The 13510-nt window shown below is 44.3% G+C and overlaps 1 protein-coding gene across 1 annotated transcript; it reads left to right on the top strand.

Moving 5' to 3' along the window:
• The first annotated feature begins 243 nt into the window (after positions 1 to 243).
• Positions 244 to 3986, top strand: KCNE4 (potassium voltage-gated channel subfamily E regulatory subunit 4). The gene is made up of 2 exons (XM_017529155.2): positions 244 to 623; positions 1171 to 3986. Exon 2 carries the CDS (start codon positions 1194 to 1196, stop codon positions 1704 to 1706), a length of 513 nt encoding a protein of 170 aa, XP_017384644.1. The 5' UTR covers positions 244 to 623; positions 1171 to 1193; the 3' UTR covers positions 1707 to 3986.
• The last annotated feature ends 9524 nt before the right edge of the window (positions 3987 to 13510 follow it).

Below are 13510 nucleotides of genomic sequence, written 5' to 3'. Positions count from 1 at the left end.
CCTGCAGAAGACACCCCCCCCCCCCACCACAGCGGTTTTACAGACGAGGAATGTGAGGTGTGGAAAGGTTAAGGAAGGATTTATGAAATTTGCATAACAAGCGGAAGAACTGAAACCAAAGCCCCAGTTCCTTTACTGTAAATCCAACTGTCTTTCATCCAGATAATGGGATTCAGCTGCCTCTGAAAACCTGTAGCCCAATAATGGTTATTCCCCAAGAGCTGGATGAAGCATGAGCTAATTTTCAGTGAGAGTGGATTTTGGGGTAACGGTTCCAACACAGCACATTCCTTTCTCCTCTCTTCACTCATCCTCACCACCACCTGAAAACCCTGGCTGGGCGCTGGGGTGTGAGGAGCAGCTCTCACTTCCCAGTCTTTTTCTCTTTTCGCAGCTGCAAAGTTCAGGGAGTTGAACGGCAGTGATTTCAGTTCACTGCTCACTCTGCCACAATCACCCTCTGTTGTAAGTTTTCCTCCCAGAACACGTGACGACGCACTTCTTGACTATATATCCCAACGGCAGCAGCGGAGCTGTCAGAGCGCAGAGTCGGGCAGAGCAGAAGAACCCTCTTGGACTGGACGATTTGGGAATTCAAAACTTGGGACAAACTGTCAGCCTTGGTAAGTGAGCAAGGCTACACTTTGCTTCAGAAACATTTGAAAGAGGGATATTTTTGCCAACTAATAGATGAATATTTTCCCTTTATTTTCTTTCTGCTTTTCTTTGTTCGAAGGAAACATTGTTTTGAATTAAAAATAGTTGGGTTTAGGAAACACAATGTAAACTTTCTTTCTGCTCAGTTAAAATATGTTTCCTAATTTTAAAGATATTATTTACTTTATGCTCCTGTCTTACACTGATTTTTTAAAATATCAAAGTAATACTGCTCACTTTGTGAAATGCAAATAGGACTGACTTGTACACTTAAAAAAAAGAAAAGGAAAAAAAGTCCTTCTTACTTTTCTCAGTGACCCTCCCCGGGCTTCTCTCTCGGGCACTCCGAGTCCTCATAGCTCACTCCTGTCAGCTGTTTGGCGAAACTTCTGATGCGACTTCTTTCATGCACTTTTAAGCTTTTTTGGTATTGCAGTTCCGCAACCTCGTGCTCCCTCTCCTCTCTGTGCCCAGGACCCGCAGGAGAGCTCTAACCTGCGGCTTTCTCTCCAGGCCCCGCCGTGCAGGCAGCCTCAATGCTGAAGATGGAGCTTCTGAACAGCACGCACCCCGGCACCGCCGCCTCCAGCAGCCCCCTGGAGTCCCGCGCTCCCGGCGGCGGCAGCGGCAACGGCAACGAGTACTTCTACGTTCTGGTTGTCATGTCCTTCTACGGCATTTTCTTGATCGGAATCATGCTGGGCTACATGAAATCCAAGAGGCGGGAGAAGAAGTCCAGCCTCCTGCTGCTGTACAAAGACGAGGAGCGGCTGTGGGGGGAGGCCATGAAGCCGCTGCCCGTGGTGTCGGGCCTGAGGTCGGTGCAGGTGCCCCTGATGCTGAACATGCTGCAGGAGAGCGTGGCGCCCGCGCTGTCCTGCACCCTCTGCTCCATGGAAGGGGACAGCGTGAGCTCCGAGTCCTCCTCCCCGGACGTGCACCTCACCATTCAGGAGGAGGGCGCAGACGATGAGCTGGAGGAGACCTCGGAGACGCCCCCCATCGAAAGCAGCGAAGGGTCCTCGGAGAACATCCATCAGAATTCCTAGCATCCTCGGGACCCCCGCCGGTGGCTCCATCAGCCAGCACCCTTAGAGACACGAAAGACATGTTACGAGTGTCTGGTTTCACTTTCGCAGTGTGGCTGCCACTTTGAAGAGACCCTCTGCAAGCCCCTGATTTGGGGTGGGGTGGGGGCTAGGCTTAGCCGGAGCCAGCAGCCCCAAGGAGTCTGCAAGGTGCCTGTGGTTTGCACCCTCCACTGAAAAAGCCATGGAAATGTGCAGCGTGTACACTGACTTTGGGGTCTGGGTGTTGGGGGTTCTGTTGAGAATTTGGCGGCATGGCTTGCCATTTTCTCACTGGACGCCCTGGGTAACTCCTGCAGGGTCTGCCTGTTCCCAGGGCTGCCAAATGCTTAGGACATGTGGAGGGACTAGTTGTGATTTGCTATTTTGCCTAGAGCTTTGTCCTTCTAGATCTGATTGGCTGTAAGTATCTCTACTGTGTACCTGTGGCATTCTTTCACAGTGGGTTACAAGCTTCTTTTGGATTAGAGGAGGATTTTTGATGGGAGAAAGCTGGAGATCTGAACCCAGCCCATTTGCACACTGTAAGAAAAAAAAAAAAAGTAACTTTTAAACCTGTTAACATTGGCTGGGGTTATAACAGATGATCTGCTATATTGACCTTTTGTCTAACTTATGACCTTGAACTCTGACCTGTGACCATGCGGCATCACATGCTGGCATGACATTCTTTGGATCAGAAGAGCTTCCCCAGAATCTAACCTACACTCCCGATGGTAGTTCAGGGGACTCTTCCTTATCTTTCTGGAAGGCGTAAGGTGGGGTTGAACAAGGCCAAGCCGTTAGTGCTGCTGCTGCTCCATTTCCCAGCCTAGTTTTCTGAGCTGGGAGAGGACATAATGTGGTATTTTGTCACGTAGCTGAGACCTAGAAGGGCATACTCAGGCGGAGATTGCACAAAGCTGGGCTCCAAGTTCTGTGCTTTCTGATCCCCAGCCCTGAAGCTCATTTGCTGTGTGGTCCTGGGCAAGTCATCAAGAGGCTTGCTGTCTGCAGGAGGCTCCTGACTATCTTCATCCCCAGGGGGCTGGGAGGATGTCTTTAGATTTTAGGGCTCTATGATAAATACTCCACAGCCTGGTGTGAGGAAGCTTGGACCAAACATTTCCTCTTTGGCCAGTTCGTCTGAACAAGGATCCACTGATTTAAAGGAGCAGTTGGAGATTCAGAATACATATAACCGGGGAAGGCAGGGCAAGCTACCAACCCACCCCTGCTGTAGTTTTCCCAGGATTGAAGCAAAGAGGCAGACACCACATTCTCCTCTAAAGTTCTCTGGAGAATGTGTGATGTTAACACTCCCAGCTAAGGGAAACCAAAGTCTAAAGAAAAACACACAGGAATGCTTCCAATGTCTCCATGTATTCCTGTGGTCAACAGCTTTGCAGATTCATCAGGCCATTAAAGACAAGGAGGAAGTAAAAGGTCAAACTTAATTCTATTTAAAATAACTTTTTTTTTTTTTTCTTGAGACAGAGTTATGCTCTGTCGCCTAGGCTGGAGTGAGTGCCGTGGTATGATCTCGGCTCACTGCAACCTCCACCTCCTGGGTTCCAGTGATTCTCCTGCCTCAGCCTCTTGAATAGCTGGGATTATGGGAACCTGCCACCATGTCTGGCTAAGTTTTTTTTTGTAATTTTAGTAGAGATGGGGTTTCGCCATGTTGGCCTGGCTGGCCTTGAACTCCTGGCCTCAAATGGTCTGCCCACTTCGGCTTCTCAAAGTACCGGGATTACAGGCGTGAGCCATCATACCTGGCCACTTTTTTTTTTTTTTTTTTAAAGAAAAATACTCTACATGGATTGGACACACAGCAATCACTACTGTTCCCACGGAAGGGTTAACAGTGTAGGAGCAGGTTTATCAGTCTGCTTTGACATACAGCTAAAGGAAATTTATGTTTAGGGGAAAAAGGCCCTCCGGTCACTTTAAAATTCAGCATGGAGTTACTCCAAAGGGGGCTGTTTAAGTTGAAAGAAGCCAAGTTAAGTTTGGCCTCTTGCCTGGAATCACTTGAATTCTGAAATTTCACCGCGACGGACATGTGCCTTGTCACATTTTCCATTGCTTAATTCTGAAGTTTGGTGCAAGTCTATCTGCACCTATTAAAAAGTGATGTATATACTTCCTTCTTATTCTATTGAGTTGTATAGAATTGTCTTTTGTATTTAACACTTTGTAATTTTCACAGTATTTTTTAATTTAAATAAACACTTTTTTTTTTTTTCCCTCCTGGGAAGTGGTGAATTATTTCTTTGATTCTTTGATGTAATTCTTAGTTTCTAAGACATCACAGACACATTTCCCAAGCCATCTCTGGATTTTGCTTCCCTTCCAAGTCAGTATCTCTTGAGGGCATATCTTATTTCTGTCTGAACCGTGGAGTGAGTGAGGGTTGGCTTTTCATCCTTTGAAATGCTTTGTAATGAATGGAAAACAAGCTGCAGGTGATCTTACATGGACTTCTCTTTCTAAATGTGGCGGCTCTGGAGCCTTTGGACTTTGAACATGCAGTGATAGGGCAACTGCCGCTAAGATGCTGCTCCAAGCTTGGTTGCAAGAAAACGTTTGACGTGCATATTGTCTTGGCAAATATCCACACGTGTGGCCCCGCAGCACCGGCTAACGGGCAAAAAGTTTGCCGTGCAGACAGCAACACAAACTTAGCAATGCAGCGAAGTACAAAGTGTGGGGTTGGGGGTGACTCTCCTCCCTCTCCTCGTCCCCTCCTGACTGAGACTGATTCCAGCCCCTCCCACTTGGTCTTTCTGTATCTCTTGCCCACAGGCTGAGTATAGCCAGCCTGCGGCAGTCTCTTCTTCATGATTTTATTTGCGTGATCTGTTTTTGAATCAAGCAAATGGTAGGAAGTGTCCTGACTTTTATGTTTCTCTTTCCTGTGAACGTGGCTTTTCTGTTTCAAGTAAACTTTTCCATACAGTTCACCAGTAACTGTCTGCCTGAAGAATTTACCTGGCAACAGTAGGGGAGAGTCTGGATACTTCCCAAACAATATCAAGGGTCCTGATCCACCAGTTGGTACTTTGATGATATAAGATGAGATTATTTTAAAAGGCAAGACAGCCTTTCCATTTGTCCCAGTTGAATGTCATTCTTTGTAAGGAAATGGTTAAGAAATTTTTTATTTTTTTAAGCCATGGGCGGAAGAAGAGGGAATTCTGAACTCTAATTGTCCTAAAAATATGCAGAGTACACTTTGTCGTTTTAATGGAATATTTGTTTTCTTTAAAAAAAAAAAAAAAGAACTTCTAAGCAGAACCTAAGGCCCAAGGGGTTTAGTCTGTGTGGATTTACTCATGCATGTGAAAAACTGAGAAGGGAATTTGGCCCTGTGCACCTAAGATATTAAAAACATATTTTGAAAGCACTTAAATGTTAGGGATGAGGTAAATAGATCATCCTGCCTGCTCCACACTGTTCTAATTACACCTTTGTACGTCAGAGTCAGGCAGGGATGTTACACAGTAAAAGATTTCTTTCACGGGTAGAATCATGGGATCAAAATTACCGGGAAAGGCTGAAGTCAGGCCAAGGAATGAGTACTCTTGGCTCATGATTCTGGGTGGAAAGTGGACCCCCTGGTGCTTTTCAGAGCTGCAATTGGAGGGTTTCGTGGTCAGACATGCACTTCTAGGGCTCAGCTAAGCAAGGGTAATTTATCATCCTGTAAAATGCTGCTCTGACCCTAGACTTTGGGGAACAAACAGAACATTGAGCTTAAAATGTAACTTACACTCCAGCTTTAGGCAGAGCATAGCTTTACCTCATACCCTTACCTTAAAATCTGCACACTGTGCTGAAGAAAATCACAGGACATATCATGGGTCATGGGACTAGAGGCAGAATCTAGGGCTGGAGGGAGAGCTGTCTATCAGCCAGTTGGCCAGGATGGTGGCTCAGGCTGTGCCTGAAATGCAGGGAGGTAGGGTGTAAATAGCAGCCAGTGGACCCTCAGTTCTTGCTACGTCCGGCTTTTCAGCCCAAGTGTTGCTCTGTAGCTCTGGGGAAGCTACCTAACCATTCTGAGCTCTCTCTTTCAACATGAAGACAGCAAGCTGGCTTTTCTCTTTGGGGAGTTGTTTAAAAGAATGGTGGAATGCCCCGAGAAACACTCAAAGAAAAGCAGATTCAGGCTTTTACTTTAAAAATGCGTCCTGGGCATGCATCTGCAAATAAAGTCACAAAACATCCTCTTCTATGGACGCTTTCCTCAGGAGACTGCAGTGTGCTCACAAAAAACTGTGCGCTTTGCCAAAGAAGGGTCACAAGAGGGAAAAACCACTGTTAAATTCAGCCTTCCCCCATTTCTGAAATGTTTCCTCCCACACAGGAAGGAACAGTTTGGGATGTGTGCTGTTACCATGGAGATAACCAGCTAAGGTCACTGGATGGAAGGAGTCCATGAACCGTTAGCATGGATCATTAGGGCCAATCTCGAAGCTGAGGTTTGGTCTTCGGCTCAGGAGACAAGCTTTGAGCCCACGGTAGCTTCTATTTATGGGTGGGGAAGGGGGTGCAGGGAAAACCTCATTCTCCTTTTGTCTTGCCCAAGCCTGTCCTCTCTCCATGCACCCCCCTCGCATCCTTTACAATCGTCCCCTTGCACTTGCCTGTCCCATTAAATGTAGGGCTAAGCTCTTGTTCTGCTGTTCCTATGAATTTAGTTCCTTACTTTGAATTCTCTTGGTAAGAGACATCATTGAAAAATCCTTTGCATCAATAATTATACCTCTTTCCTGCTTTTAATGGTTTTCCTTCACCTGTTCTCTCTTTATCCAGCCACCTACCCTTTCTTCCTCTCTCTTGTCCTTCCATTACCCAAAAGAAACAAAAAGATTAATAACCACAGTGCATGATACTCATTCAGCACTTTTGACATGCCACACACATACGTTCTCCAGTCTTTACAACCCTGCACTTTGAGCTTCTCCTCTGTTCTAGGCACTTCTCTAGGTGCTAGGAAAAATGTAACACCCCTCTGGGAATGTTTTATTTTTTCCCAGCACTTTGTGGAGTAGCATTTTGTAGCCCCCATATAGATGAATTCCCCTAAAATTAACTCTCTTTCTTCTTAGCTTATAACATTAGTTGAGTGCTGTACAGAGCCCTCCGGCTCCAGGAAGGATATAAGAATGCATGGGGCTAGGCGCGGTGGCTCACTCCTGTAATCCCAGCACTTTGGGAGGCCGAGGTGGGTGGATCACGAGGTCAGGCATTCGAGACCAGGCTGGCCAACATAGTGAAACCCCGTCTCTACTAAAAATACAAAAAATTAGCTGGGTGTGGTGGCGGGTGCCTGTAATCTCAGCTACTCGGGAGGCTGAGGCAGGATAATTGCTTGAACCTCTGGGAGGGCGGAGGTTGCAGTGAGCCGAGATCATGCCACTGCACTGCAGCCTGGGCAACAGTACGAGACTCTGTCTCAAAAAAAAAAAAAAATCATAGCTTGTGTCTTTGAACAGCTTGAGGATATCATGGTGTGATTAAGTGGACAGACTATTGTTTACCTAATATATGTATTTTTTTGCTCTGTGATAGATGCTTTCCCTTTTATTCCCTCATTTAATCTTCCCAAAGAAACTGTGAGATAGGTCCATAATACTCTTAATCCAGGTAAGAAAGTTGAGACTCCTCAGGGATTTGTGGGGAAGGGTGGGAGAGGGCAGGGGATAGCAGACTACAAATAGGGTGCATTGTACACTGCTTGGGTGATGGATGCACCAAAATCTCACAAGTCACCACTAAAGAACTTACTCATGTAACCAAACACCACCTGTATCCCCAATAACCCATGGAAAATAATAAAATAAAATAGGAATGATACGTAAAAGAAAGTTGAAGTTCAATTGCTGGCCAATGAAATAAAAGGTCAGGATTCAAATGTAGGTCTTCTGAGATAAAATATGGTATTCTTTTAATCACTAGGAAGCTGACAGTATGGGAAACAGAATCTAGTCCCATCTCAGATGTTAGGTAGTTTTGTGACATTGCATGTATTGCTCAATCTTTCTAAGCACATTTCCTCAAATGGAGATAATAATATCTTGTCTACTGCCTCTGAAACATTGTCAGAATTGCTTATAAAGCAGCTGGAAAAATTATAAGTATCTGTGTTTGATAGGCATTGTGTCTAGACATTACCAATATTCAGCTCTCCTCCTCTTCTGAGAACATGGATGGTTTTACTTCTCAATCCCTTTCCCAATCCTCCTCTCCTACCAGCAGGGGCTGGGCAGGGCCATGTGATTCATTCTCTGTAAACAGAGTACAAGCGATATATGTCACCTCTGAGCTGAGTCAGTAAAAAGTCCACATAGGAATCTCTTCACACGAATCACTCTCTTCACGTGCATGTCACCAACAAGACCATGTGTTCCAGAGGGTATAGGTAATGGGTGGAATCTGTGTCAGCATGGAGCAGAGTTACTGCATGAAAAGCAATGGGTTAGTGCCCAAACCTGCAGCTGGCTTTGTATGAAGCAATAATAAATCTAGATTACAGTGAAAGATGGAAAAGTTGGGTTTTTTGTTACTTCAGCATAATTTCACCTACCAGATTAATAGAGGATATGACCATATTTAAGAGATGCTAAGTGTTGAAAGACAGCCTCTGGATCATGTAACCTGACCTCTCCATTTAGTGACAGGAAATTAAAACTCACCGCAGTTAAGTGATTTGTTCAAAGGGTGGCCAGGCATGATGGCTTACTTCTGTAATCCCAGCAGTTTGGGAGGCCAAGGTGGGTGGATCGCCAGAGGTCAGAAGTTCGAGACCAGCCTGGCCAATGTGGTGAAACCCCATCTCTACTAAAAATACAAAAATTAGCTAGGAGTGGCAGCAGGCACCTGTAATCCCAGCTACTTGGGAGGCTGAGGTAGAAGAATCACTTAAACCTGGAAGGCAGAGGTTGCAATGAGCTGAGATCACACCATTGCACTCCAGCCTAGGCAACAAAAGCAAAACTCCATCTACAACTCAGCTCTCCTCCACGGTCATGCTGACCATGGGGATCTTATACCCTGCGGTGGGCATGGCCACAGGGAGGCGTCTTTCAAGGCTCGGTGAAGACAAAAGATCCAGACGGTCTCTTCCATCGAGCCTCTCAGCTTGAGCTGTCCCAAGCAGCATTGAGTCGTTGGTGCTGCCTCTATTTACCAGTCCTGTGAGCCTTGCTGGCAATTGGCTTCTTTTTTTTTTCCCTGATCAAACCCTGGCACTTACTGTACCTTGTGGTGGGTTGGAGCTGAGTGGGCAGGAGGAGTAAACACATTTGGCCACAGCAGTGCAAGGTGACATCACTGGAAACTTTAATAAAGGGGAATAAGCTATAAATAGGAGGAGGGAAATTGTCAAGCAGGGTTGAACGCAATTGCTCTGCTTGAGGTGTACTGGCTTTCGGCTTTGTTTTTGGTTTTTGCATATATTTTGGCTCAGCTGCAGCACCAGAGTGGTTCATAGGCAATCCTCCTCCCCCAGCGCAGAGAGCTCTTGGGGACTGATGACCCCTGAAGGCAGACACTGGGAGTTCAGCTCTAAATTGAGGTTTCAGGTAATGCAGAAACCAACGGGCACATCACCAATCATTAATTTTATAAGCTTAGCTCTGATATGGAAGAAATAATTTCTCCCCTCATGTCTATCTTCCTTTTCTGTTCAGTACTACTACCAGGACATGTTGCCTGAATATAGACTCTGTTTGTTTCTCAAAATCTTCTCCTTTTAAATTCTCTTCTCCCATTGTCCTTAAGCATCAATTACAGCAGAAGTTATGCTGTCTTTGCCATAGGATTATAAACTTCTTGAGAATGAGAGCCCTGTAGTATTATTTTTATGTCCAAGTGTCTAGTTGGAGCTGGCATTCTGCAGAGGTCGCTCTCATTATGTTCTTGTCTTCTTAATTGACATTTTCTCTTTGGGTGATCTCATCCACCCTCAAACCTTCAACTACTAAGTAAATAATTATAACAAACAACTACCTAGTGTTTACTGTGTGCCAGGCACTGTTCTCATGATATTTAATTCTCATGACAAGCTAAGAGATAGGGATTATTTATTTATTTATTTTTCTTTTCTGAGATGGAGTCTCTCTCTATTGCCCAGGCTGGAGTGCAGTGGTACGATCTCAGCTCACTGCAACCTCTGCCTCCTGGGTTCAAGCAATTCTTCGGTCTCAGCCTCCCAATTTACAGGCACATCCCACCATTTCTGGCTAATTTTTGTATTTTTAGTAGAGATGGGGGTTTCATCATGTTGGCCAGGCAGGTCTTGAACTCCTGACCTCAGCTGAATGAAAGAACAGAGAGGTTAAGAACACTGATCCAGTTATGTAGCTAGTTAACAGCAGAGGGATTTGATCCTGACAGTATGGCTCTAGAGTTAATAAACCTACCTGCTTGCTGTGCTGCCTCTCTGTCTCCATATCCTAGTCACTCAGCTGTAGCCTGGATTTCTCTCATGAGCACCGATGCCTCTGGCTATATCCACCTATGTCCAATAAACGCCCCACATTCCTGATGTCAGAATCCATTAGTCACAGACCATAGGTGGAAACATGGGTCGAACTCAAGCTTCTCTCCCTTACCTTAGTCACCAGGACCTCCCCCAAACCTCTTTCCAGTCACGTGGTCATTATTTACTCAAAAAAGTACTTCTTTTAAAAAAGCAAGGCCAGAAACTTTTTATTCTTGAAATGAGACCGAAAAAAAGCCATCCCTCAAAGTATGTTTATTTAAATTGATTTTCATATTTCTCAAATTTAGCAAGGTGGTCCAAATTGACATCAGGATACCAACTAAAAAATAACTTATAAAACAAATCAATGAAGGGTTATCTACCCATTTGGTAGATAACAGAGATAGAGATATGAAGAAAACAATGAGATAGAGATCTGAAGAGCATAAAACAGGGATCTGCGTGGAGAAGAGGAAGGAGTAAGAATTCATCACAGTTTTCACAGATGCCCAGGAGAGAGGATACTCTTTTAGCAGGCAGAAATATTCCTGGTGTGAAGGAGAGCAATCCATCCTGTTGGTGCAGACTGACGTAAATAGTCCTCTGATCATTTGATCTCCTTGGTCTAGAATTGCTCATTGGTTCATCCAACAGTACTCTATGCAGTGCTGATTTTGTGATGGGCACTTCAGTAGAGATATCAGGAATAAAAGCCTCAAAGAGAGCTCAGTCTAGTAAGAGAAGGAGCCTAGTACACAGACAACTACTAATGAGGTGGATAACTCTTTATTCACGGAGTCACTTAAAATATGTCCTGTCTCCTGAGGGTCCACCAATGTGATCTTGGTTCTTAAATCAGGCATAATTTCTACAACAAATTCACAAAGCCATAGTCTAGCTTACCAGTAAGTCTCTTGTGAATTTGTTAGCATGAGTCAAGCTCCCTGTAGGCACCAAAAAATTATTTCTATAATCAGAAAAATACCGAGGACCAGAGAAATGTTGAAACAGGAAAAGACATGATCAGAGCTGTGTTATATAAATTAAAAAATAATTTGATCTTTCGGATGGAGCAAGCGAGGCACTGGATGGACATTGATAAAAACCCAGTGACTATCGTCACTCTGCTTGTAATTTTTTCCCATTTTGTAAGATGGATTGAGGAAGACACTTAAATAAAAGCAGGATTCTAGGCAAGACAAGTGGCTGAACTGGGGCAATGGCAGGTGAAATGAAGACATTGAAGCTAGAAATACTGAGGAGTTGAAGTTGACAGGATTTTGCAACTCGTCAAAATATTAGAGAATGAAGGAGAGGGTTGGGTCTGCGTAATTGAGAGAGTGAAAGTGCAAATAATAAGGGTGCTGTGCATTTTGAGTTGCAGGTGCTGACATGGCCTCCGGAAAGCATCTGGAAAATCAGTATGGAAAGTTTTTGAGAAGCTGGCACCACAGACAGCAATTTGGGAGCCATTCACATAGATACAGGTCCTGAAAATCTTGAGTACAACTGGAGTAGCCAAAGGTAAGTAGGACTGGAGAGGAAGGCAAAGAACAGCCCTTAGGGACCAGTGAATTATTGGGAGTTGGGAGAGGAAAGGGAGAAAGAGGAGGAGCAGTTCAAGAAGTAAAATCAGCATGGCAGAATGCTCAGGAACTGAGCAAGCAGAGATTTTCTAGAAAGAGGAGGTGGTTGGCCATAGAGAGATGAGGTTGTGGGAGGGGAAGAATCTTCCTTTTGATGACTTGTAGGTGATTAGTACCTAAGATGCAGAGTTGGGTATGTGTGTGTGGGGGGGTAGCTTTATTTTTTCCCAACTTTTATTTTAGAATAGCTAGTACCTGTGCAGGTTTGTTACAGGGTATATTGCATGATGCTGAGGTTTGGAACACATCACTCAGCTAGTGGGCATAGCACTCAATAGGTAGCTTTTTTCAATCTTTTTTATTTTTATTTATTTATTTATTTTTGAGATGCAGCCTTGCTCTGTAGCCCAGGCTGGAGTGCAATGGCGTGATCTCAGCTCACTGCCACCTCTGCTTTCTGGGTTCAAGCAATTCTCCTGCCACAGCCTCCCGAGTAGCTGGGATAAAAGGCACCTGCCACTATGCCCAGCTAATTTTTGTATTTTTAGTAGAGACGGGGTTTCACCATGCTAAGTCAGGCTGGTCTTGAACTCCTGACCTCAGGCGATCCACCTGCCTCTGCCTCCCAAAGTGCTGGGATTACAGGCGTGTGACACCATGCCCAGACAGTTTTTCAATCTTTACCTTTCACTTTTCCCCACTGTTGTCTTCCCCAATATCCATTTTTTTTTATAAACTGTTTTCGTTCTTATGACCACATGTACACAACTTATAAGTGAGAATGCGTGGTATTTGGTTTTCTGTTTCAAGATGCAGAATTTGTAGAGTAGCTGGATAGGGATATGACAGGTATAAAAGGTTGATGCACATCGAGGAATAGGTCATTGTCGTTATAAACTAATGCAGGAAGTTTGGTTGGGTAAAGCTAAACACTGTATCCTCTGTCTAATTTAAAAAGTCAGAATAACAGTCCTCTTTCTTTTTTACTTGCCAATGATTGCCCCTTGGTTTAGGTTGCAGATCACCTTTCCCTCCTTTTGGTGGTATGGGATGACTTTGTTTCTTTCTGTGTGTATTTCTGTAGGCACTGATGATTTCCCAGATTCATAGTGGATTTCTATGAAAGACACCCAGGGATAATGTTAAGCCATCTTGGAGAAGTTGCCTGGAGTTGTGTTACGGGACTGCTTCTGAAAGCAGGTAATAGAAGTGACATAATATTCTCTCTGTCTCTGCAAACATCAGAGTGCACATACTTTGCTGCCAAATCTCTGCCTTTCCATGATTTTCTCTTCAGAGTATATAAAAAAGCACCAAAGAAAATAGAGTGATCTTGTATTTAGAATTGCCCTGAATTTTATATTTCTCAAAGGTGATTTTTATTCAAGAACAAAATTTTTCTAGGTGCTTGAGAATTGATTGGGTGTATGATTCTATATAATGGTGCTTTTAAATCTGGAACATGTCATAATGAAGTCAAGGTGTTATTTTATCTGATTATGTTTAATGTCTGGGCATTCAGAAACTGATTAAGGTGATTTTTGTGTATATTGGCTGTAATTCAAATTGCTTTAAAAAAGCAGGTTTCTGAAGAAGTGAGTGGATGAAGATATTCTTGTACGGAGTAGATAATATTAAACTCATAGTCACTTTATGGGCTTCCACCGTTATAAAAATGCAACATTAAAAACTTCTCGGCCGAGCGC

The sequence above is a fragment of the Cebus imitator genome, unplaced genomic scaffold, assembly GCF_001604975.1.
Source record: "Cebus imitator isolate Cc_AM_T3 unplaced genomic scaffold, Cebus_imitator-1.0 Scaffold57, whole genome shotgun sequence".
Lineage (NCBI taxonomy): Eukaryota > Metazoa > Chordata > Mammalia > Primates > Cebidae > Cebus > Cebus imitator.
Note: the sequence above shows the minus strand (reverse complement) of the source record. Positions and strands in the feature narration are given on the sequence as shown.